Source organism: Aquarana catesbeiana, linkage group LG02 (genome assembly GCF_042186555.1).
Source record: "Aquarana catesbeiana isolate 2022-GZ linkage group LG02, ASM4218655v1, whole genome shotgun sequence".
Lineage (NCBI taxonomy): Eukaryota > Metazoa > Chordata > Amphibia > Anura > Ranidae > Aquarana > Aquarana catesbeiana.
In genome coordinates this window covers 139,366,493-139,393,824 of record NC_133325.1, presented here as the reverse complement: position 1 = coordinate 139,393,824, position 27,332 = coordinate 139,366,493, and the positions used below count along the sequence as shown (strand labels likewise).

The window sequence follows — 27,332 nt, the reverse complement described above, 5'->3', positions numbered from 1 at the left end:
AAACCCAGATGTGAACTGACTACACGCACTGAAAACCAGATACGAACCCACAAGCACAAACTGAAGAGCAGTAACGATCTGAAAAGCAGGAGGCTGAAAAGCACGAATCGTCTCTCACCAAACTTCTACTAACACGAGATTAGCAGAAGGAGCCCAAAGGGTGGCGCACTAGCTATTGAACATCCTCTTTATAGTGCCGTCATACGTGTTGTACATCAGCGCGTTCTTGATGATCGGAATTTCCGACAACATTTGTGCTACCGTGTGTATGCAAGACAAGCTTGAGCCAACATTCGCCGGAAATAAATCCCAGGATTTCGTTGTCGGAATGTCCGATCGCGTGTACTCAGAATTAGAGTAACAACATTTTCTGAAGCACCGTCCCATCTAGTCAGAGGATCAAAACCTGTATAGGCATAGAGTCAATCAAAATTAATAAAATGTACCTTGCAGGAGAGTCAGTCTTGTTCGATATATAATTAAAGAAGAATTGTCCAATATAGGAGACAGGTTGGCTCACAAGGGGAGAGCAATTCTCAAGGAATCATAAGAATCAGCTAGAATTAATATAAAGCCATGGCTCAGATTATACGGGATGTCTACTAGACTCTTGTTTGGATAGATTTAAGTGTGTTATTGCTAAGAATTACAGGCCTACAATATGAAACGCCAAATTTCTATGCAAAACAATTGTACTTTGAGATGCAAAAATCTGACAAAATCATACCGCCAGGGAGTTTAAAGAATGAACATAAATAATTACCGCTTTATAGTCACCTGAATAAAAAATAATTAAAAATTAAAAAAAAAACATGAAAAAAACAACATACAACAAATAGGTAACCTAAATGTTCAATACATGTAACTTTACAGAATAGCAGACATTATTCTGTAATAAACATTCATAACTGCATTTGTTAGCAAAAGAAGCAAAAGAAAGAAAAAACTAGGAATAACAATTGCACTCTACATCAATAGATGCACACAACGTAGAGCACATCTCACATAAAAATGTTTCTTTCATATACATGGATCATGGTTGCAGTGCAGTGCTATATAATAACTTAGTAGAAATTGGCATTTGCATATATGCGGAATCGCTAATTGGCGCTGATTTCCGAATTTACTTAACGTATGTTCGCCGCTCTTTTTCATTCGCACGTTTGTCTGTTGAAATCTTAATTGCCTAAAATGGGAGCTATTATGTGTAATAGTGCCCAGTACTTCCTGGCGCTATAGTAAATGACAATTGTAGTTGGAGCCTTTGTTGTAATTCCAAGAAAATTGGAACATCATTAGAATAGAATGAGAATTGACAAAACCATTACCCATCAACTGCAGAACACTATATTGCTGGAAAATGCTCAAATCCTGTACCAATATCCCTGAGCATTGTAAGTCCTTCGGAAGGATTTGATACGTGAAGAGCAACATATCAAGTCATTAACATTTGGTTGACTATGTAACAATATTATTATCATTATTTGATGTTCACATCACCTTTCTCTTTTTATTGTGGTGAATCTAAAACTAGCAAACACAATGTTATATTCCAGTAAGTGCAGCTAATAATATTTGCATTATAGTTTTGACAATGCAGGTGTGTTACTAGTCTGCCTTCTATTAAATTGAAGAGATTATGCTACAAAACAAAACTCATGTGGTCATAATTTTTTATGAGACTCTTAACAATCTGTTGGGGAATAAAAGCAGTATGAGAGATCTGTGGATCAGCAAGTTCCTGGAAGGCCTTACATTCAACATACCCTGTGCAGACCAGCTTAAAACCTGAGAGAATCTATTATGTCTCATCATTGTATCATGGCCTCCTCTGGAAACAAACAATTCAAGTCTTTTGCTGCTTTACCCAAACATTATGGGTCCCACAGTTGCTTATCACACACTTCTAAACACTTTGAACATGGTCACAACACTCACCATTGTTTCAGCAGTAAGAGTGCCCACAACATTGGATCAAAGGGGCCCAAGATGTCAGTAGGAAGTTTTCATTTAGGTAAAGCAGGGCATGGACACAGACATGGATTTGGTCATGGTTTTGGAGGATCGTATGGTTCTGGAGGCATCACCGCAGTTACTGTTAACCAGGGTCTTTTGGCTCCTCTCAACTTGGAGATAGACACAAACATCCAAAGAGTGAGAACTGAGGAGAAGAATCAAATCAAAGGTCTCAACAACAAGTTTGCAGACTTCATTGACAAGGTGAGAGTGTTTATTGAATGAAAGTCTGTATAATAATTCATTTTCTTGATGCTAACATAATTACAGCTAAGGTGTATTTTTTCTAAAGTGTGATACGCTGTGATAGTAACTATCATGACTTATGTTCACTGTGCAGCAGTTTAATAAGTTGCGATGAGGAGTAGTGAGGATGATCTCTGCTGTCCATCGCAGCTCAATGAAAAGCTACCAGTGAGTACTATACAAATGGCCAGTTTAATAAGGAATGAAAGAAGTACCTCACTGGCTGTTTGTGTAATTTGTCTCACTCCCACCGAGGTGACAATAGTAGAGAGAAAAGTGGAAAATGGCCTTGATGCGAGGAGGAATCGGGGGGTGGGGGGGGGGGTTATGTCCTCTGCTTCCCCAGTCACTGCTTGGCAACCCCTGTAAAAGATAGAATAGGTTATATATACATACAGTATCTCACAAAAGTGAGTACACCTCTCACATTTTTGTAAATATTTTATTATATCTTTTCATGTGACAACACTGAAGAAATTACATTTTGCTACAATGTAAAGTAGTGAGTGCACAGCTTGTATAACAGTGTAAATTAGCTGTCCCCTCAAAATAACTCAACACACAGCCATTAATGTCTAAACCCCTGGCAACAAAAGTGAGTATACCTCTAGGTGAAAATGTCCAAATTGTATCCAAATTGTCAATATTTTGTGTGGCCACCATTATTTTCCAGCACTGCCTTAACCCTCTTGGGCATGGAGTTCACCAGAGCTTCACAGGTTGCCACTGGAGTCTTCTTCTATTCCTCCATGACAACATCATGGAGCTGGTGGATGTTAGAGACCGTACACTCCGCCGCCTTCCATTTGACGATGCCCCACAGAGGCTCAATAGGCTTTAGGTCTGGAGACATGCTTGGCCAGTCCATCACCTTTACCCTCAGCTTCTTTAGCAAGGCAGTGGTCATCTTGGAGGTGTGTTTGGGGTCATTATCATGAAGGGAGGGATCATGCTCTGTTTCAGTATGTCACAGTACATATTGGCATTCATGGTTCCCTCAATGAGCTGTAGTTCTCCAGTCCTGGCAGCACTTATGCAGCCCCAGACCATGACACTCCCACCACCATGCTTGACTGTAGGCAAGACACACTTGTCTTTGTACTCCTCACCGGGTTGCAGCCATACAAGCTTGACACCATCTGAACAAAAAAAGTTTATCTTGGTCTCATCAGACCACAGGTCATGGTTCCAGTAATCCATGTCCTTAGTCTGCTTGTCTTCAGCAAACTGTTTGCGGGCTTTCTTGTGCATCATCTTTAGAAGAGACTTCCTTCTGGGACGACAGCCATGCAGACCAATTTGATGCAGTGTGCGGCGTATGGTCTGAGCACTGACAGGCTGACCCCCCACCCCTTCAACCTCTGCAGCAATGCTGCCAGCACTCATAAGTCTATTTTCCAAAGGCAACCTCTGGATATGACGCTGAGCATGTGCACTCAATTTCTTTGGTCGACCATGGCGAGGCCTGTTCTGAGTAGAACCTGCCCTGTTAAACCGCTGTATGGTCTTGGTCACCGTGCTGAAGCTCAGTTTTATTGTCTTGGCAATCTTCTTATAGCATAGGCCATCTTTATGTAGAGCAACAATTCTTTTTTTCAGATCCTCAGAGAGTTCTTTGCCATGAGGTGCCATGATGTGCTTCCAGTGACCAGTATGAGTGAGAGCGATAACATCAAATTTAAGACACCTGCTCCCCATTCACACCTGAGACCTTGTAACACTAACGAGTTACATGACACTGGAGAGAGAAAATGGCTAAATGGGCCTATTTTGGACATTTTCACTTAGGGGTGTACTCACTTTTGTTGCCAGCGGTTTAGACATTACTGGCTGTGTGTTGAGTTATTTTGAAGGGACAGCTAATTTACACTGTTATACAAGCTGTACACTCATTACTTTACATTGTAGCAAAGTGCTATTTCTTCAGCGTTGTCACATGAAAAGATATAATAAAATATTTACAAAAATGTGAGGGGTGTATTCACTTTTGTGAGATACTGTATACTGTATGTGTGGGTATGTGTATATATATATATATATATATATATATATATATATATATATATATATATATATATATTGTAATATCGGGGACCATTAGCTCTCGTGGCAGATGCGTTTGTCAGTGATTCAAGCCCGTCAGGAACTATATTTAAGGGCATGGTAGCCCATTTTTATTAAAAAGGCAAATAAAGGGGTTCCCACGCAGGGGTTCATCTCCAGCAAATAAACACAATAGAAAATGCTAGCCCACCTGGCTCTCTTTAGCAGTACCTCTGCTCTTTATCCTGGTCACACAGACCACAGGATTCCTCAATGTGGATGGCTTCACTTTAGCGCCCACAGCTCCGCTTTGGCCTTAGTCCTCAGGCCGTTCCACTGCCTCTTGCAGTCACACGTTCTGGCTGCCTCCTGCAGCCCCTCTGACTCCTGAAGACCTCCTGTCTCTCTGGGTGTGGAGCAGTCTCCAACTGGGAGACATGAGGTCTTCCCACACCCTCATTATAAGTGCTGTGCTCACCTGAGCACACACCCTGCTTGTAATCTACAAAGTCTGGACACAGGGTTGGACATCCCGTCCCTCCCAAGACACTATGGAATCTCCAAACTACAGAGCCCCATGACCGAATACCAAAACTGATGTCACTTTCAGTGCAATTTCAAGTGCACTTTGCACTTGTAGTGCAAAGTGGATTTGCCTTTTGTAAATAACCCCCTGTGAGATGAAGAGTGTAATGGTTCAGAAAGTGAGTCAGGTGGCGTCGGAGCAGTGTCTGACTGCCGGAGCCACTGACAGTAGATTCACTAGGTCGTAGGAAATTGTAGAAGGCTTGGTAGATGGTTGCCTGGATAACTAGGCTGAGCAAAGCCCCAAACAGAGAACGAGCAAGGATTTCAGACATATCCCTGAAGAGGGCACTTGTGATCAGGCCCGGACTGGCCAGTTGCCCGGTGGGCCGGGGCCTCCTGCTTCGTAGCCTGTTGATGACCAGGCCGCACAGCGGGAGGTAAGCGGCGACCGCAACCTGAACATGGGTAACACAGGCTGCGGCCGCCGCTCGCCTATCGCTATGCGGTACCTGTGTCATCTCTGGCGGCTGTATGGGCTGAGCTGTGTGTCTCTCTCACACACAGCTCAACCTCAGAGCTGCGCTGACAGTTCTGCTCTCCTCCTCCAGCCATGGGCGTCTGCACAGTGGGGAGAGCTGCAGGCTGCTGACACGTTGTTTCCCCCGCTCTCATGTCAGCAGCACGGGGAAGTGAAGGCTTTCCTGTCTGTTCTTCTTCCCTCCCCATTGGCCACAGCAACTAGAGGGGGCATTATGGGAAATGTAGTCCCAGAGATAGGTGGCCCAATTGTTCTCAGCAGGGAGCAGACTACAGTCCCCAGCATGCACTCTGCTGGGGTGAAAGAGAAAACCGGAAACAAGCTGAGGAGTGCTTGTAGCAGCTACTACAGGCGACATGGAAAACGAAAGAGAGGACTGTGCTGGGGGAACTAATAGCCCCAGAATCACCAGAGAGAGTCACACTGTACCATACCACCAGATAGAGCAACACTGTACCTGCACCACCAGATAGAGAGCCACGCTGTACCCACACCACCAGAGAGAAAGCCACGCTGTACCCACACCACCAGATGGAGCCACGTTGTATCGCACCACACCACCAGAGACAGAGCCATGCTGTACCACACAACCAGAGAGAGAGCCACGCTGTACCACACCACCAGATAGAGCCACGCTGTACCGCAGCACTAGAGATAGAGCCACGCTGTACCGCACCACAAGAGAGAGCCACGCTGTACTGCACCACCAGAGAGAGAGCCACGCTGTACCACACCACCAAAGAGAGAGCCACGCTGTACCACACCACCAGAGAGAGAGCCACACTGTACTACACCACCAGAGAGAGAGCCATGCTGTACTACACCACCAGAGAGAGAGCCACGCTGTACCACACCACCAGAGAGAGAGCCACGCTATACCACACCACCAGAGAGAGAGCAGGTCAGTGTCACTGGGCAGTGTGGGCACAATAGGAGACAGACAGTACTAGCATTGTATGGCCACAATAGGACTGGGACACTGTAATATAAAGGGGACTGCACTGGAAAGAGGCACTATAATCATTGCAGTGCCCCTTTACAGTGCAGTTCCCTTTATATCACATTGTCCCTGCACATTACAGTGTGGAGGACTGACACCAGCCACCCCCGCAAATGTCTACTGACCCACCCCAGTCCCTGGAAAAGTTGGCTTTTTTGTCCCAGAAGAAAAAAAAAAGCTAAATTATTTATAAATGGCTCCTCTAACATAGATCTTTGATTAACTTCATGTTTATTTTTTAACTATTGAAGTGTTAACTTTTACATTTTATTTTTCATTCAGGAGTATTTGAACCCATCACGTGAGATCAGGGGCTCACATCTTACTTCTACTACACATCACGACCACTCACAGTGTGTTTGATTCACTTTTCTCCTTAGTCAGAGAAGTACAAACATTAATAAACGGGCTCTCCTCTGAGAGCTTTACACGCAGTAGAGGGACTCAATATGTAAGGGTCAGGAAACTTCACACCTAATGCCGCGTACACACGACCGGACTTTCCCTCAGAGTAGACTCTGACGGAGTTCCGCTGAAACGGACTTGCCTACACACAATCACACCAAAGTCTGTTCGTTTAGAACGCGATGATGTACGACGGGACTAGAAAAAGGAAGTTCAATAGCCAGTAGCCAATAGCTGCCATTGCGTCGTTTTTGGTCTGTCGGACTAGCATACAGACGAACAGTTTTCCCGATAGGAATTGAGTCAGTTAGAAAGATTTGAAACATGTTCTATTTCTAGGTCCATCAGAATTTTAGAAAGAAAAAGTCTGATGAAGCCCACACGCGATCGGAATGTCCGACGGAATGTTTCCGTCAGACCTTTTCTGCCGGAATGTCCAGTCGTGTGTACACGGCATAAGTGTTTGTCTAGGAAAACAGACCATTATTTATTCTCTCCATCATTAGTGATAGTAAATAGGAAAACATGGACAGCTGCAATTTTTTTCATGCACTCATGCACACTGGGCATTTGTCCAGTTCTTCTAAATACCCTGTCCTTGGCAGGAAAAAAGTAATATCAAAAACATGGCTAAAACCATGTTTTTGCAAATGTCTTTAGGTGCTTTTAGGCATGTTTAAGTGCTTCAAGTACTTGGGCATTTATTCATTTTTGTCTGCCCATTGAAATGAATGACATGCCTAGCACATAAGCGCGCTTACACACCTTTAGGCATGTCAGTCTTTTTTTTTTTTGCCTTGTAATACCCTTGCTTCTAAATGTTTTTACATGCTCATGTGTGCATGGACACATAGGCTAAAAGTGATGGACATTTAGAGGCAGAAAAAAAGACACCTCTAGAAATGGCATTTAAACCGTGCAAAATGTGCAAAAGTAGTAATTAAATAGAGTCTTTTGAGAGAATTTGTTGTAACAAATACACATATTTGTAGAAAGTGGCGTTATCTAACATTATATGATTCTATATAAAAGTAAAAGAGACTCATCACCCAGCACTATGATTGTTAACATAGACTACATACAATGCATCTTGATCTTAAATAAGAGCACATTGTACTAGTTAGTAGGAACACAGAAGACACATGTATGCTATGCCCAGGGATTTTTTCAACTAAAACTTGGTGAAACTCAGTTCCACCACCTCTGGCTCATGCCCTCTGCTCCATGCTCACCACTATCACTTGTAAACACAGAAGTGTGGCTTCTGTGTTTACAAGTGACAACTTGTCTCCCAATGGCTCCCACATATCTAATCTCCAGGATGAGTGCAGGATGAGGAAAAGGGAGATGCAGGTGCCTCAGGTGCAGTGCAGTGCAGATGTTTAAACCCCCACTTGATGATTCCCCCCCCACAAGTGAGAGAGGCAAAGGCAACTACAGTGTGCAGAGAGGTGCAAGAGCCACCTGGGTGCTTCAGCTTATACAGAAATAAAAGTAAGACATGTGAAAGATGGTGGCACTTTTAAGGGCATTGGGAGAAGATAGGAGCATTGTTAGGGGGGTTGCATGCAGAGATCAGAGCTAAAGAGGGGTGAAATGAGATGTGGAAGTAGAGGTAAGTAGCTGCAGAAGAAGTCTGTTTTCTGCACTCTGTGGGTAGCGCACCCCTGAACTCTGCACTCTATATGCAGCGCACCCCTGAACTCTGCGCTTTGTACATAATGCACTCCTGTTATTTAATGCCCCTTTAAGACGCTCCCACTGTTAGTGACATTTGACCACACCCACTATTTGATGTGATTTGAAGAATGTAAGTGTGTGTGTGTGTGGGGGGGGGGCTTGTGGTCGAAATCCTGTACCTACTTTCTGAGAAAAAAGGCCCTGGTTATGCCCCAGTATAGATGTGCTGTACATCTGTCACAGAGCCTATTTAATCTGCCAGAAATTGGGTAATGTAGCTCTTAATATTTAGAACACAGTGACCACAATACTATAATAACGTAACATTGAGGCAAACCGCTATCCTATTAGTATTTCATGGCTTCTAATGGTTATGAAGTAAACCGTTTTTACTTCATTTCATTTTTGTTACAGGTGAGATTCCTGGAACAGCAGAACAAGATGCTGGAGACCAAGTGGGCTTTACTACAAGAGCAGAAGACAGCGAGTTGTCACATTGAACCTCTGTTTGAGTCTTTTATTGGCAATCTCAGGAGACAGCTCGAGAGTCTGGAATTTGAGAGTGCTCGGCTAGAGGCAGAACGGAACAGCATGGAAGACATGATGGAAGAATTTAAGAGAAAGTAAGTTGCTTATTATTAGTCATGGTTCACTTAGAAAAACAAAAAAATAAAAACCTTCCCCACCAGTTTTGTAGAGCAGACAGCTTTTAAAAGATTTGGGTGGACATTTACTGGGGTGATGTATAAAAGGTAAGCCAGTCTCATGATTTTGTTTTGATCTAATACAAACAAGTTAAAATGTATATCAAAGCAAAACATATGCAGTACATCTCTTCAATATACAGTGCCTTGAAAAAGTATTCATACCCCATTGAAATGTTCCATATTTTGTCATGTTACAACCAAAAACGTAAATTAACCATATACCACGATAGCAACAAATACACTTAACCTTTCCTTTTATTACAAGAATAAAAGCAGAGGTGATGAGAGGACATTACAGAACAGAGCTGCAGAATGGAAAATGGGAGGTGGCTTCAGTGCTGACTGTAACTCCATACTCCAAACTCCCAATAGGAATGCCCATAATTTGGGCTACAGCCTGGGGTGGAGCTACAGACAGCACTGATTCAAACTACCTCTTTCCATCTTTCAGCATAAGGTAGTTTCCCACCACTGGGGTCATGGGTTTATCTCAGTTTGCTGCCTCATAATGAATCGGTCACCTCAAGCCATTTCAACTGCTTCCACAGTTGGTTGTGAATACCCCAGTTGCATCTGGTGTGCTTTACTTTGGCATTGTACCACACTAGGCTGGATCGTAAGAGCAAAGGGAATGGCCCCATGGGCCTCTACAGCTCATGATCCTCTAGCAGCTCCAGGGTGACCTTCAGTGTTCCTCCCAAAGGACCTAATGCCAAAAGTTTGCATAATTGTCCACTCCCTTGATGTTTTCCCTGACTCCTTCGGGTGTAGTTGCCTCCTCTGCTCTATCCAAGGAAAACTTTTCTTCAGTTGTGCAAGATTCCATGTGCAAAATATGTGCCATGATAGCTGACTCAGAATGTCTCCTTATGTTAATCCTTCAGTTACTGCAGCCTTGGCGCAGTCAGCTGCATATGAAGAAGAGTCACCCTATTCCCATTTAGACTGATTTGTACTTGAGAAGTCTCAGTCTCCTGACATAACTCCTAGGCTTAAAGATACGATTTTTTTCTTATTGATGGAGCAAACTGCATCTGAAACGACCTCTGTCACCAGCCTGGGTTCCCCTACAAGGTCCCAAGACTGTCAAAACGTTTCCAGTACACTTGTTGCCAAAATTTTGTATGAAAATTGGATTATTGTATGAAAATTGCTAGCTTCTCTGAAACAATTTTCTGAGCATTATCCCATGGAGAAGAGTTTACTAAGATGTGGGCTTCTGCCTTCGTGGGCCCAGTCATTTCTTTTATGAACAAAACTCAGACAAGCATCTAGAAACTATTTTTAAGTACTTGTTTTTCCAAGCTGGCTCTGCCCTGCAAACATGATTCTTCTGCATGTCCTTTGAGGGTGAAGACCTCTTTAAGGCTGCCCTTGACAAAGAAGTCTCTGGTCTTAAAAGTGCTTTTTACCACAACAAATTAAACTCAAGCCACCACCCTGCAAAACTCATTCTACCTCTGAAAGTAAAAAATATATTTCTCGCTGTCATTTTTCTTTTTGTTTGTCTTTTGCACCCTGAGTGTTCTAGCTCTAGGTCCTAGCTCCTGTGCAACCCTTGTTATGCTGACAGGGTATTCCAAAAGTGGAATACCAAGACAATCTCTTGCTGAGAGAGCAGCCAACACAGACCTTGTCAGACAATATCCGCCAAACTTGTAAAGGCCTTGTGAGAGTTCAGATTCTGAACCATAAAAAATGATCACTGAAACGGACCCTTTGCTTGGAATGTCTGGTTTTAATCCTGGATACTTTGCAGTCAAGATTTTTTTTTTCCCTTAAGAGAAACTTCAATCCCTTTGCTCCCAAAGCTGGACCTTACAGTCCAGGAGCTGTAAATCTGTACACTTTTGCATTAGAGTTCTTGGTTTGATGGTAGCCTCCTTTGAAGCAGTCCTATTTCTCCAGTTCCACTCCAAACCATTGCAACTCAGCAATCTGTCTATCGACATAGTTGAGCTCCAAATGATTTGTCTGTCCCTTCATTGCTCGAATGCATTGACATCCAATCAGAATTTAGTTGGACATCTCCACAGCAGTAGAATACATAATTATAATATTGGTCTGTCTCTTAAATGTGGTCTGGTCTTCTGTTAACACATTCTTTAATATACATTGTAATATATCTTTTTCTGCATTGTGTCTCTGTCTGGAGGTCGCCATATTGTTAGTAACATGGTCTTTTTTTCTCATGTCAGAACATCCAACAGGGAGAGCAGTAAACACTAGAGAAGTAATTTTACCAAATCTCACCCCAAATCTTTTAGCAGTCATAAACAACAGTGCCTCAGATCTCACAGTGCCGGTATACAGCCCTGAGGCTGTAGACAGGGAGAGGGTGCCTAGGTACCCTCACATGCCAGGAGGTGCACTGCTCTTTTTCAGGAGGAGTTCCCGATAAAAGATACATCTTTCAGAGTACTACATAGGTACTATTAATATTTCTAGATGTTCCCTATTACATAGAAACTCTTCCCTTTTTTAGTTAAGTTCCACTTTAAAATACAAAGCCCCCATAACTCTGTCTTGAGCTATATTCCCAGCATAATTTCAAAATATCATCCAAACCATCCTCTTCACTCCTTCCAAGGCCTTTAGCTCCCTCATCACCTCTTCCCATACTCTCCTCCATGACTTTTTCTCAGAGCATCTCCTTCCCTGGGGAATTTCCTACCCAGTCTCTCTGATTGCTGACTATCTCCTATTCTGTCAGCTTTCAGACAAGCCATAACTCTTTTTGTATTTTCAGGGATGTCTATCCTGCTTCTAGATAACAGCTGAATTTTATTTTCTCTAACAACTCATCCCCACACAGTTACTACCTTTTGTATCACTTGATCTTGTTTTTAGATTGTAAGCTCTCACAAGCAGTGTCATTTGATGGTCCTTAGTACTACATACACTAACACTGCTGTAGTTAACGTGCTGTGGTCCATAAATATTAATAATATGCTAGCACAGATTTAAAGTATAGTTTGTTTTGTCGTCAGATATGAAGAAGAAATGAACAGGCGTACTGCTGCAGAGAATGAATTTGTCCTGCTGAAGAAGGTAAGAATGTCATTTACTACTCATATTATCATTTCATTTAAAAAACATTAATTAAACTATATTCCTCTATTCTAACTATACCCCTTTATAAGCACCCAATGTCTTTGCATACCAAGTTACTGTATTACCTTGTAAACATAGTGGTGACATTAATATTGTGTGGCACATAGCCTGTACAGAATGCAGAGCTGTGGGAGGAACTCAGCAGGTCCTCCCTTTACAGGTTGCTGACAGAAAATTTGAGCAGGGGTGGATAACAGGCAAATCACCTAGAACAGTGGTTCTCAACCCTGTGCTCAAGTACCCCCAACAGAACCATGTTTTGGGAATTTCTCTTATGCCGCGTACACACGAGTGGATTTCCCATCGGAAAAAGATATGACTTTTCCAATGGGATTCCGCTCAAGTTTGCCTTGCATACACAAGGTCACGCAAAAGTTTGTACTACGTACAACACTTACGACGAACCGAGAAAATGAAGTTCAATGCTTCTGAGCATGCGTCAAATTGTTTCCAAGCATGAGTAGGGATTTTGCGTATCAGAATTGCCACAACACGATCGCATTTTCGGATAGGAACTTTTCCCTACCGAAAAATTGAGAGCATGCTCTCAATCTTTTGCTGGCTGGAATTCCGCCAGCAAAAGACCAATGGAGCATACACACGGTCGCATTTTCCGACAAAAAACTCTCATCGGTCTTTTGTGGGCCGAAATTCCGATCGTGTGTACGTGGCATAAGATAAAATAGCTGTCCAAAATAACAAGCCATTGACTCTGATTTAAAGCACCAGTGCAAGATAAAGGAAAACCTGAAAACATAGCCTGTTGAGGGTTCTTAATGACAGGGTTGAGAACCACTGACCTAGAACAGGGAGAGATAGCAACAGTGACTGAACTACATTACAGGAAGCTTCTACTGTATACAGAGGAAAAGTTTCAAGGTGGATTACTACAGATATCCAGAAAAGCACAGCAGGATCCATGTAAAAATAAACTTTCTTTTTTGTATTTAGATTTATACTTATCTAAGGGTTTAAAGAGTATGTTTAGCCTAAATTATAAACATAAAAATCAGCATAAGGGACATAACTTACATTTAGTATGATGTGTCCTTTGTGCTAATTCTTCTTGAGGAGAAATTGTTGTCTTTCCTAAACCAAACACCCCCCACCCATGCCCATACCTTTTTTTGGTGAAGATTCAACTAACTCAAGTTTATTGTAGGATGTTGATTCTGCATTTATGAACAAAGCTGAACTACAAGCAAAGGTCGATGCTCTGACAGATGAAATTAGCTTCCTGAGGGCTCTGTATGAAGCGGTAAAAATCTATCACCCTATTGCTAAAGGATTCTTAACTTTTATTATCTTTTACTATCTATTCTTAATGTTTGGTTACTATTCATTCTGCAGGAGATCAATCAGCTCCAGGCTCAGGTCTCAGACACTTCAGTCATTGTGTCCATGGACAACCGCAGAGACCTGGACCTGGACAGCATTATTGCTGAGGTCAGAGCTCAGTATGAAGAAGTCGCCAACCGAAGCAGAGCTGAAGCAGAAGCCATGTACCAGTCAAGGGTAAGTCTAATTTAGTATCTGCCAGATAAACAATACACTCCTTATGTAGTATGAATACCAGTATTATGAAAAAAATAACATGGTGATCCCTTTTTTCTAGTTTGAGGACTTGCGCACGACAGCTGGCAGAAATGGAAATGATCTGCAGAACAGTAAAAATGAGATCGCCGAGCTCAACCGAATAATTCAAAAACTTAAGGGAGAGATTGAATGTGCCAAATCTCAGGTAAAGATGTATGTTTTTTAGAAGGAAGAATGGTGGAATATAAATATGTTTCTTAGTGGTCCCATAATTTCACCAATAATCTAGGCAGCATTTTTTATAGGGTATTTAAATATACATTTAATATACATACAGTATATGTTAACTGCTTTAACCTTTGGCAATTTGTTTCAACCCTTCTTATGATTTGCATACACGTGTCACACTGCATTACCATTATGGTGACACCATTATTTACTATTGCAGCTTTGCATATTCCTGTGGCATAAGACTATGACTGAATTTTAAATTTCTCCATCCCAACCCTTCACTTCCCCCAATTAAACATGTTAGACTGGCAGCCTTGTTCACTGCAATAAAGGCTGGCTGACTCAAATAACCTTAAAGTCTGATTAATGCTGTGGATTCAACCAACAGTTAGCACAATGATATAGTTCAAGCAGTCATTTTATACCATAAATACAAACATATATTAATACTACTATTTTGAATATTGATACTTTTCTGATATTTCTGTATATTTTGCTGGGTTCTGCTTTTAAAGTGTCCTGTCATTACAGTAAATATTTTAAATCCAACTGTACCTGTAAAAGGAGTCTGTGGATATTTACCTGTCTTGCTGTCTGTGATGTAGAAACTCAGCTTTGATGCTGAAAAATCTGAAATATGAGGGGATGCTGAAAATTTCAGGAGTGTTTATCTCCTGGGTCCCCTGCAATTTCCATTGGTTCCTCACTTCAGCCTTCATGATATAGGCGTGGCATGTATGAGAGCAGAAAAGACCCAGGAGATTGACACTCTTGGAATTGTTGCCTTCAGTTTGAACTATGCTGAAGAATCTAAATTATGAGGGGATGCTGAAAATGTCAGGAGTGTTGATCTCCTGGGTCCCCTGCAATTCCCATTGGTTCCTCACTCCAACCTTCAGAAATGACATGGATGACAGCAGAAAACACCCAGGAGATCAACACTCTTGGAATTGTTGGCTTCACTTTGAACTTTAGCAAAAGAGTTCTTAGGATTAGAGTGGTGTTCAGCAACATGGGCACCTGGAATGATAAGATGGTTCTGTCTTCTTTAACAGATATTTCATGGTTTAAAATATTTCATGGAATATCTCTTTAATTCCACTGAATTTTCAGTTAGTGATCCCAATGAAATATTGTTTTATAATAAAATTAAAAGATTTGGTCTAGATCATGTTATTTGGCTACATTTATCTACAAATTAGCTATGAATGTTCAAGATTAAAAATGTAGCTTATAACTTCATGTCAGTTCTACTTTTTTTTAAATCCTCTTTTGGTATATTCTTGAAAAGCAACAACAACTACAATTCACAGATATTACACATTTTCTATCCGTATATAAGCCTTGAACCTTCAGACCACGGGTGAACAACTCATTAGGAATAAATATCCTCAACTGTGGACCTTGGGGTCACACTTAATTTTCAGTATCTGTCGTGCTATAGAATGCTATCAGGGACTGTGGATATCCTTCAGGAAAGGTCAGAGACTGAGGCTTTGCTACCAGTGTGGTGACTGAAAACATGCTGAAGGATACAGTCAAGGGACTAGTAACTATTGTAGATCACTGTCATTTTAAAAAACAGTGATCCTACTCCCTCTATTGACTGCTGGGATCTGAGGGCCACACAAGTATCGAAGACCATAGACTAGGCAGAAGGGCTTGAGATAGCCATATCTACACTTTATATGGCTGGTCTAACAAGCTCAGACAACTTTTTGTTTGAGATTGGTCAGACTGTGCTTGTACACATGGCTCATCTCTCTGGGGTATAGGATAAAGGCCTTCACCACCACTTGGGCTCACTTGGGCTATCAAAAAGGTTAAAAATTAAAATGTATTTTTTTTTTATTGTATTTTCAGCCAAAACATGGGAAGCTAAATAAGCAAGAGATCAAATTATGCTCTTTCTGGAACTATTAGGTTCTATATACCGTATTTATCGGCGTATAACACGCACATTTTTCCCCTTAAAATCAGGGGAAAATCGTGGGTGCGTGTTATACGCCGATCCCCACTGATTGTTTGCGATTGCGACGACATACACATACAAGTGTACAGATTTAAATATGGCGCCGGCGGACTCAGCGGAGCAGAGCGCGCGCCGCCGAGATTGCAAGGACTAGGCGGAGCCGAGATACACATATAGGGCAGTCATCAGAAATTTTGGGGCCCCTTACACAGCTTTAGGCCTGGGCCCCCTGGGGCCCGACCCCCAACATTCTCCAGGGCCCGCCCACTGATTGTCCCACTAAATCGGCCCACTGACCACGCCACCGAGTTCTTCGGTGCACCCACTTTTATTTTAACACTCTTACACCTAGTCAGCATAAGATCCTTTCACACTTCGGGCATTTTCAGGCGCTAAAGTGCTAAAAATAGCGCCTGAAAAAAGCAGCTCCATTGACTCCAGTATGAAAGCCTGAGGGCTTTCACACTGGAGTGGTGCACTGGCAGGGCATCAGAAAAAGTCCTGCCAGCAGCTTCTTTGGAGTGGTGAAGGAGCGTGAACTCACCGCTCCTCCACCTCTCATCCCCATTGAAATCAATAGGGGAAGTGCTGCTATACAGCCAGCAAAACGTAGCTCCGGCGGCGTTTTGCAGGCGGATTTAGCCCCTTTTCGGCCGTTAGCGGGGGTTAAAACTGCCCCACTAACAGCCAAAAAGCGCTGCTAAAACGATGGTAAAGCAGCGCTAACAATAGCGCTGCCTTATCGCTGATGACGGTGGTGGCACAGTGTGAAAGGGGTCTTAGAGTGTCCCATCCAAGAAGAAGGAGATAAACAGCACATGGGGGCACATTCAGCAGGACACATTGAATTGCGACTTACTCTCCATGCTGCACTCTGTTATTGGTGTCTGTGTCCATGTGCACTGTCGACGAGCTTGCCACTCCCCCTGGCTCTGTCTTGCCCAATCACAGTCCAGCAAATCCTTAGGCTCTGCCTCCACAGGGATGGATAAGCAGAGAACAGTGTAATGAGTGTAATCTCTGCAGGCTTTCTTTCCTCCCCCTCCTCTCTCCAATAGCAAGATGCTGGCCGAATTCTTCATGTTTACTTTCCTCCTTTTTTGCTGCCAGCCAATAAGCAGGGGGGTTCTGCCGCTGGTGGTAGCGAAACTGTTCTCTTCATGTTTACACTCCTCCTCCTCAGCTGATAAGCGGGGGGGGTGCTAGCGAAGTTTTGTGATCTTTTTCTCTGCTCGGCTCAACGGCAACACGCTGATGGAGACAGGTGGGCCCCTTACAGGTGTAATGCCTTTACCCCCCTGATGGCGGCCCTGTACACATAGCCGAGTGTACTCGGCTCTTCTCGGCTTCGCTCACAGTCACGCCCAGTCCCGCCATTGGACCTGTGTTATGTCCATCATAGGGCGGGACTGGGCGTGACTGTGAGCGGAGCCGAGAAGAGCCGAGTACGCTCGGCTTTGTGTATCTCGGCTCCGCCCAGTCCCTGCGATCTCGGCGGCGCTCGCTCTGCTCCGCCGAGTCCGCCGGCGCCATATTTCAATCTGTACACTCGGATGTGTATGTCGGCACGATCACAAACAATCAGCGGGGATCGCAAGGCTGCACTGGGGCAAGGCTGCACAGGGGCAAGGCTGCACAGGGGCAAGGCTGCACAGGAGCAAGGCTGTACTGGGGCAAGGCTGCACAGGGGCAAGGCTGCACATGGGAAAGGCTGCAAGGCTGCACAGGGGCAAGGCTGCAAGGCTGCACAGGGGCAAGGCTGCACTGACAAGGCTGCACTGGGGCAAGGCTGCAATGGACACTGAGGAAGGCAGCACTAACAAGGCTGTACTGACATGGCTGCAAGGCTGCACTGAGAAGGCTTCAGTGACGCTGACAAGGCTGCATTGATGGGCATTTAAACCTTTAAACTTCCCTCCTAAAAGTTTTTTTCCTTAAAATTCCCTCCTAAACTTGGGGTGCTATAAACTAAACTTGGGGTGTTATACGCCGGCGCGTGTTATACGCCGATAAATACGGTAATTGATTCCTTTTCATCTACTCCTAGCGTGCTGCCCTGGAAACCACCATTAATGAGGCTGAGGAACGTGGTGAGGCTACTGTCAAAAATGCCAAGCATAAGCTGGCTGAGCTGGAGGCTGCCCTGCAGAATGCCAAGCAGGATATGGCTCGCCAACTGAAAGAATACCAAGAATTGATGAATGTCAAACTGGCTTTGGATATTGAGATTGCCACTTATAAGAAGATGCTGGAGGGAGAGGAGCACAGGTGAGTGTGATTTTGATGTCACCTAAATCTGTAACTAAAGTTTAGTTAAAAATGTTGTTGGGAATACAACACTAAGGACATAACTTACCTCTAATGAAGCATCTCCCATGTCCTGCTGGCTGCGGTTTACTGTTGAAATCCTCCACTGACTCCTGATACTCCCAACAGCGTTGATCTTCTAGCTCTTTGGGGTGTTAAGATTAGCAGGAGTCACTGTAAGCATTGCGCTCTGTGAGTGGGGGAGGCATGCTATTATTCATCTACCCTCCTTTATATCTTATTGCTGTTAGTGGAATAAGTTACATTCCACCACATAGTACAAAATATAGGAAGCACAGGCAGGCTAACCTGTACAGACCTATCCAGTATTATCAGTTCTGCATTACTCTGCATAAACAACTCTAGTGCACTGACACAGTAATCTACAAGTGTCTGCTGATTAAAGTAAATTTTTTCTGAAAGAAACACGGAGGCTGCCATTGAAGCTACTTAGACCAGTTCTGGAGGTTATTATTGTTGCAAATGCTGTGGGCTTATTTTAATACCACACTATAGGTCATACACCATGAAGCAATATCCACTTTAATGGCCACGTCTCCAGGTGTTCAGCAGATGTTGTACTATGCCATATTTTTTCTTCTTGATACCTAAAGGGGTCCCTTCTAACTATGTATCCATATCTTGGTGCCTCTTGTTTATTTTGTCTTTAACTACTTCCTGTCTACTGGACGTCTTTTAGGATAACATGCCGGCACGCGCGATCAGTGTTACTGTGTGTCAGTCTGATCCGCGGCTCTTCAACACATTGATTATTCAACACATTGATTATCAGCGTAGCCCCCATGAGAGGTGCCTATAAGCTGCCAATCAGTGCCCAACAGCTGCCAGTCTGTGCCCCATCAGTAACACCTGTCAGTGCCCATCAAAGTGCCAATCAGTGCCCATTGAGCCAATCAGTGTCCTATCAGTAATGCCTGTCAGTGCCCTTCAAATGCCAATCAGTAGTGTCTGTTAGTAGCTCCTCATCAGTGCTGACTATCCAGTGCCATCTATCAGTGCCAATCAGTGCCCATCAGTGCTGCCTATTAGTGCCCATCAGTGCTGCCTATCAGTGCCCATCAGTGCCACCTATCAGTGCCCATCATTGCTGCCCATCAGTGCCGCCTATCAGTGACCATCAGTGCTGCATATCAGTGTAGCTTATCGATGCCCATCAGTGCCGCCTATCAGTGCCCATCAATTCTACATATCAGTGCCACCTCAGTTCCACCTTATCAGTGCCACCTCATCAGTGCCCATCAGTGCCGCATCAGTGGCCATTAGTGCAGCCTCATCAGTGCCCATCAGCGAAGGAGAAAACAGCCAAAAGGAATACTACTCTCAATGTTGGTGCACTTTAAATCCCAGGGTGCACTTTAAATCCCAGAGCACACTGTAATATCTGGCATAATGACGTCACATCCGACCGTGAATTTCTCAAGGGTATTAGAAGCCGAATACCCATGAGAAAGTCACAGGTGGATGTGGTGTCCTTACACCAGACCGGAAGTGATGGTTGGAGTTTGCAAAGTAAGCTAATGCTGATCTCCAGACATTTAGGAGACACCCTCATGTATTTTTAAAGCAATATTACAGTGTGCACTGGGATTTAAAGTTCATCCACAACAGCAAAAACCTAGAAGTGGTGACCGGATGCTGAGGTGAGAGGTCGCGGTGCGGTCGGACCTAGCTCCCGCTCCTATGCCTGACGTGGCCGTGTAGCGTGGAGAGGGAGATGTTGAGACACACGGAACGCCTGGAACACAGTGCCGCTGTACAGAGTGCCAGTCCCAGTGTCTGAGTGGTGAGCAGCCTGCACATTCACCTGAAGCTCTCCCGGGTAAGGCACCAGCAGCATCTATCCCAGTGAGAGAGGAAGGCACACATACCCGGGATAGAGCAGCCACTAGTGGCATATGTGTGATCCGTAAGGGTGGAGGTGATTGTGCCAGCATGACTAGGAAGAGGGGGACGGAGGAGGTGGCAGTGCAGGATGGAGCAGGTGTTCCCGCACAGCTAAGGAGAAGTTAAACCAAGTGGCTGCTAAACTGGAGCACTTTGCACACACATCAAATCAGACACCTAAGAAGAGTGGTCAAGCAGGGGGAGCACAGCACCAGGTGGGTCACCCTGGGAGGAGAAGTCAAGCCTCAGCAGCGGGGGGACGTGATAGCCATACCATCAGACATAGTAGCAAGTGGGGCCCTGGAGGGGGAACCTGGCTCAAATAAAGAGTCAGAGGAAGGAAGTCATGTGCCGGTACCAGCAGCAGAGAAGGAGCCATATTTGAAAGATATCCTCCTGGCAGTCAACAACTGTAAGTCATCAATATCTGACCAGCTTAAAGGCATTAGAGATGAATTACTTGCTTTAAAACATGAAGTACAGGTGGTTTGTACCCGGACAACTGTCCTTGAGGGAAGAATCAGTCAGTTGGAAGATGATGTGTATCCATTGAGACAAGAAGTATCACTTATGAGGGACCAACTAAATTCATGTATGCAGAAAATGGACAGTATGGAAAATAGGTTATGTAGAGAGAATTTAAGGGTCCTGGGTCTCCCCGAGGGATGTGAAGGAAATAATCCTATAGAATTTATGGAAGGCTGGTTAAAGGAGAAATTTGGTAAAGATTCGTTTTCAGGCTTCTTTGCGATTGAGCGCGCACGCACAGAGTTGCCTCCAGGACCCCATCTTCAGGGGGACATCCAAGACCCCTTATTTTTAAACTCCTGCATTTCAGAGATAAAGTTACTATCCTCCAGAAAGCAAGAGAGATGAAGAATATACAGCATAATGGCGCAAGGATATCAATATATCCAGACTTTTCCCCGAGCTACAGAGACAAAGAGCTAAGTTTGCAGAGTGTAAACGGAGGCTACAACAGTTTAGAATCAATTATGCGTTACTTTATCCCGCACGTCTACGAATATCAGCCCTGGGGGAAGTCAGGTTTTTTAATGCCCCTACAGAAGTAACAGCATGGCTAGAGAAGAACGAAGGAAGATTACAGCGGGGGGGAAAAAATCTGAGGAGACCAGTAGTTTACAGAGACTTCCACAATCTAAGGTCCGGGACTTTTTTTTTTTGTCTCTATTCCTCTCCAGGGCTTATGATGGGTTATATATATATGCAAATAGGGGGGCGGGGGGCGTTTATATTTATATATTTATATTCACATTGATTATGCTGGGGATAGTTCCCCTCTTATTAGGTTCGGGTAGCACTGAAACTTCACTTTAGGGGGTTATGAAGGTCACAATAGAAGCCATTAGGTTGGGCCTAAAATTGGGCAAAGGGGTAATGAATAATTGGATGGGGGGGGAGTTGGGGAGTCATGGGGAAGGGTGTGGGGAGGGGGTTGGAGTGAATGTGTGGTTGTGTGGGAGCACAAGTTTGTTCAGACAGGAGTAATATGTAGATTTAAAGGGGAAAGGTCATTATATTTTAGGCACATGAGAATGTGGGATAGGTTAGAGGATATCCTGAGAGGAGAAAGGGAACAGGGACTGAAGAATGATGGGTACTAAAGGTGGTAGAAGTAAATCCCCAGATTTAATAAAACAAGTTAAAATATGCTCATGGAATGTGCAGGGGGTAAAAGATAGGTCCAAAAGACAGGCAATTTTTTCTATGGCTGATAAAGGGAGAGTTAAAATACTCTGTCTGCAGGAGACACGCCTGGTGAAGGATACAATCAGGGCCCTGGAACATAGGAATTATCAGGTGCAGTATCACTCCACCTATTCAAGAGGTGTGAGCATACTGATAAGCTCGGGTTTAGTCTTCTCCTGCAGCCAGAGTAAGGTAGACGAGAATGGATGGTATATTTTACTCTTGTGTACAATTGAAAGCAGAGTATGTGTATTGGCCAACATTTACATCCCTCCTTCATTTAGTATGGAAATCTTGGATGATTTAACTAGATTTATGGCAGATCTCCCAGGGGTGCCGGTTATAGTGGTTGGAGATTTTAATATGACTATGAACAACTGTATAGATAGGTTTCCACCGAAAATCATTAGCGATGGGGCACCTAATGGTCCACTCCTACAATATTGTGAGAAGATAGGGTTGGTGGATATCTGGAGGAGGAGGCATCCTGGAGTGAGACATTATTCGTGTCACTCCAGGACATATGCCACTTTGTCTAGAATCGACCTCGTGCTGGGAAATGGGGAAGCACTGAATGTAGTGGAGGAGATAGTTTATGAGCCGAGAGGGATTTCGGACCACTCACCAGTGTTTTTTTTAATAAAGGAGGGGAGGTGTTATAGTAGAGGTGACTGGAAAGTAAATCCCTTTTGGCTCGAGATTATTGAGGATACTGGGGCCATTATGGATAGTCTGGTGGAATTTATAAATTTAAATCTAGGAACGGCCCCATTAGGGATAGTATGGGATTCCCTGAAGGCCTTTCTTCGGAGAGTTCTAATACAAAAAATTTCCCATGCCAAAAAGCAATCACAGGTTAAAGAGATAAAAGCAAAAGAGACGGTGAGAGGTGCTGAAGTGCAATATGTGGAGGCATCAACCCTAGCTAGTTATGAAACCTGGGTAGAGGGGCAAGATGACTATAGGAGAGTGGTCTTAGAGAAAATGGAAAGGAAAAAATAATTTCAGAGTTTTTTTGGAGAAGGTGAGCAAGTTGAGAAAACTTTGTCTCTGATTGTTAAGGCAAATGGCCCCTCAGCCACTATACCAGCAATTGAGGGTAAGGAAGGAACAATTAAAAAAGCTACCCCGGAAATACTAGAAGAATTTAAAAATTATTTTGAAAATTTATATAGTACGGCACAAACAAATGTAGAAGGGGAAATGTGGGATTTTTTGGGGAAATTAAAAATAACCCCCTTATCAAAAGAAGATAGGAAAGTGTTGGATGCCCCATTGACACTGGAAGAGTTGCAAAGGGTAGTAGCAGACATGGCAAATCAGAAGGCACCTGGTCCTGAGGGACTACCCATAGAAATATTTAAGAAGTATGGGGAAGTTTTACTTCCTAAACTTTTGGAGGTGTTTAACGGAGCTGCAGAGGATAGGAAACTACCTATATCTATGACAGAAGCCATAATAATTGTTTTGCTGAAAGAGGGGAAAAACACGCTTGATGTGACTTCGTACAGGCCTATATTGCTGTTATGTTCGGATGTGAAGATCTTGGCAAAAGCTTTGGCAACAAGGCTGAATAAAATAATTTCTAAAGTAATACATTCAGACCGGTTCATACCGGATAGATCTACAAGCATGAACATAAGACGTGTGTACCTAAATATGCAATTGCCAATAGAGAATAGTGGCAAGAGAGCTGTCCTTTCATTTGACGCAGCTAAAGCCTTCGATTGTCTGGAGTGGCATTATATGTGGAAGGTATAAGCCGAATTTCAATTTGGCCCTAACTTTGTCCACTGGCTCAGTCTATTATATGACAGTCCAAGGGCCAAGGTTAGGGTTAATGGTAAATGCTCGGAGTGGTTTCAATTGAGGAGGGGAACAAGACAGGGGTGTCCTTTGTCGCCCCTGCTCTTTGCCCTGGCAATGGAGCCATCGGCTATCGCTTTGAGGTCTGCCCAAGAGATACAGGGTTTTAAAAGAAGGAGGGGGGAGGAGAAAGTCGCTATGTATGCGGATGATATTTTGTTGTTCTTGGGGGATACACAGGCTTCCCTGAAGGTAGCAATGGGTATAGTTAAGGAATTTGGTTATTTCTCTGGGCTAACAATTAATTGGGAGAAATCTGTACTTTTGCCAATAGATCCTCTCATAGAGCCACTCCCATAACAAATATCCCAAATTAAAGTAGTAAGTCAAATGAAATATTTGGGTATTACTATAACAAGATCCAGGGCAGTACATAACAGGAAATGTTGTTCCACTTACGAAAAAAATTAAAACAGAAAAGTCAGGTGTGGGGTCGTTTGCCTCTCTCGGTCACTGGGCGCTGCAATTTAATTAAGATGGTTTGGTTGCCACAAATATTATATGTAATTCATAACTCTCCAGTGTGGATTCCTAAGCACTGGTTTAAAAAATGGACAGTGTGTTTAGAGAGTTCATTTGGAAAAATGGGGTGGCAAGGATCACCTTGCAGGCATTGCGGCGGCCGGGGGAGATGGGAGGTATGGGAGTGCCGGATCCAAGTGCCGGATCTATTTCTTGGCGTCCCAAATGCAGTATGTGGGAGGCAGTAATAGGCCAGGTGAAAGGGGAGCAGGGTGTAATTTATTGCTGAACGATACTAGCCATGACACGATAGTAGAGGAGATGGAGGCAGACTCCTTTGGTACCAAGTGTCCTACCACTCAGATGATGGTTAAAAGTTGGGTGTCTGTTAAGAACATGTTGGGTTATACTGGCTTCTCTGAGTTTTCCCCATTATGGGATAATAAAAACTTAAATGAACTTAAAGTAATGGGGATAATACAAGAATGGGATCAGCGGGGTATTCATTGTCTAGCACAGCTATATAAGGCTGGGAGGTTAAAGTAATTCCAGGAGTTAGTGGAAGAATATGCGATTCCTAATCGATCATTTTACAGGTACCTGCAAATCAGGCATGCCCTAGAAGCACAATTCAGTGGGAAGGAACCAGTGTGGTGTGAAATGCCCTCTTTGAGGAACCCGGGTAATGTTAGCTCTACAAAAGGATTAATCTCTGATTTGTATGGGAGTTTGAATGTGACGGGTCAGGAAGGAATGGTGGAAAATAAAAATAGGATTAAATGGGAGGGAGATATTGGGCCATTGTCGGATAGTCAGTGGGAGCATGTTCTGGCACTGGGGCCCAGGATCTCCCTCTCTCCTTCACAGATAGTCTCTCATCTGTATTTGATATACAGGTCAAATTATACACCACTGAAGTTGTTTAGGTTTGAAAAGAAGCCTGATGCTATGTGTCAAAGGTGCGGGGAAGGGAGAGGGGACTTAGTACACATGTTCTGGCAATTCCCCAAGCTGCAAAGGTACTGGAAAGGTATTATGGATAAAATAAACTCTGTGTTTGGGACATCGCTGGGCATGGAGGCCAGGACCTGTTTAATGGGCCTGATGGAGGAAAAAGGGATATTAAGGGACACAGACTGCAATAATTAGGTGTTTGTTTCAAGGAAAAAAACTTATTGCATGGAAATGGCAGACAAAAGATCCCCCGACAGTAGCAGAATGGGTGAAAGAAAAAAGGGAGGTGATTAGTAAGGAGAAGTATACTTACAAGAAGAGGGGTAACTACAAGAAATTTGAAAAAATATGGAAGCTATGGATGACTTCAGAAGATGTTAGAATGGAAGTTGGGTAGGATGTAAGTGGCAGTGTGAGGGTTGGTTGGTGTGTGTGTGGGAAGAGGGGTGTGGGGTGGAAGGGGGGGGGGTGAAGTGAGGTAATAAATGGGGGAAAGGGGAAAAATTAGAATATTTATGTTTATTGGTGTTTTGGCCTTGTGTATAAATGGTGAAAATACAATAACTTGATGGATGATGGCATTTTATTAATGAAGCTTTTTCAATAAAAAGAAAGAAGTAAAAAAAAAAAAAGTTCATCCGCATTGAGAGTAGTATTCCTATTGGTATTCCTCAGGAAGTAGATGGTTACCCTGTATAATGTTTGAACAAAGATTGCACCATGCCAACCAACCTTTTAGAAGAAAGAGAGATAAAGATATTGTCAGGCGGAATACAGATATTCTTTTTGGAGGTAGTAAATACCAGAAAGGACTGCAATTATACATTACTTATGCAGCTTTGCAGAAAAATAACCCAGAATAACCTATATAAAGTGAAATAATAACCATACTTTGTAGTGTATGTTTCAACATACATTTTGATATTTTATTTCAGATTGTCTTCAGATGGCAATGTAAATATCGGTAAGTAAATATACTAATCTTCGTTGACAGTTGTAATTCCTAGGAACAATGCTTCAACTGTCTGTTATTTTTATTTTTTTATTTTTTTATTTAGCTATACTGCACTCCAGCCATGGGGGAAAACACCATTCAGGAGGAATATCCCATGAGGGACATTGTCATCTTAAAGGTGGATTCAGTTCTGGCAGTGGAAAAAGCCATGGGCATGTTTACACAAGCAAGCACCATTCCTGCCATGAGCACCATTGATAGAATGGAAATATAGCTATGTCATATTCCCTCTCAACAATGCTTTTATTTCTGCTACCCTGTTATTCCATTCTGCTGCATTGTGTGTCTGCTTCCATGTATATTTACAGTTAAAAGCTCCATGCTTGTATAGCCATAAATACAGTAAGGGCCTTTGTCAAGTCAATGGGAATCCAAAAGCAGCTTGAAGCAGGTTGATATAGTTTAGAAGGAGATGATGAAAAGTAGGTTGAACGGAGGTCAACTTATGATCAAATGTACATGTCAATGTATTCCGAAAGATCCTAGAAATGTCTTAAGCTGATGTCAAATTCAAACAGAAAGTATCTGAAAGCAAGTTGCATTTTCCTATTGATACAAGCTCAAAGCCGGCCAGCACAGGCCAAATACTGTTACCTTATCCTATTCCCTAATAAACTGCTGTTTCAGATTTGTGCATTGTAGATTTTATTTTTCTTATTAAACATTTTCTGTTGATAAAAAAGTTTGCAACAGACTGTACAAAATATAAGAGCAATATATCCAAGAATTACATATATTTCTACAAATATCTTCCACTGCAGTATGCATTTGGTCCATATTTTAACCAAACCGAGGGGCACAAAACAGGGAAAATGGGACAACTAGAGAGCTAAAAAGGGAATAGAAGAGGAGTGAGAGAGAGAGAAAATAGTTTAGAGGTACAGAGGAAAGGGGAGCATGAATGGAATGGGTAGGGAAGGAAAATAAGGATTGGAAAATGGGGATATGGGCATTCAATGGTTGGCAATCCCTGCACGCTTCCCGCACCGCATTGCAATCTCACTGTGTTTGCGATTTACTGCAGGTGTCAATACAAAGTTAACAACAAAAGGATCGCAAATCCAGTGTGGTTTGCCCGAACCGAATCACATGGTACA

At 43.2% G+C, this 27,332-nt stretch overlaps 1 protein-coding gene across 1 annotated transcript; it reads left to right on the top strand.

Annotated features, from left to right (window-relative positions):
• The first annotated feature begins 1,796 nt into the window (after positions 1-1,796).
• On the top strand, positions 1,797-26,858 carry LOC141127248 (keratin, type II cytoskeletal cochleal-like). Its single transcript, XM_073613520.1, has 9 exons — positions 1,797-2,220; positions 8,871-9,079; positions 12,154-12,214; positions 13,440-13,535; positions 13,628-13,792; positions 13,893-14,018; positions 18,064-18,284; positions 26,156-26,184; positions 26,279-26,858. Exons 1-9 carry the CDS (start codon positions 1,804-1,806, stop codon positions 26,431-26,433), a joined length of 1,479 nt encoding a protein of 492 aa, XP_073469621.1. The 5' UTR covers positions 1,797-1,803; the 3' UTR covers positions 26,434-26,858.
• The last annotated feature ends 474 nt before the right edge of the window (positions 26,859-27,332 follow it).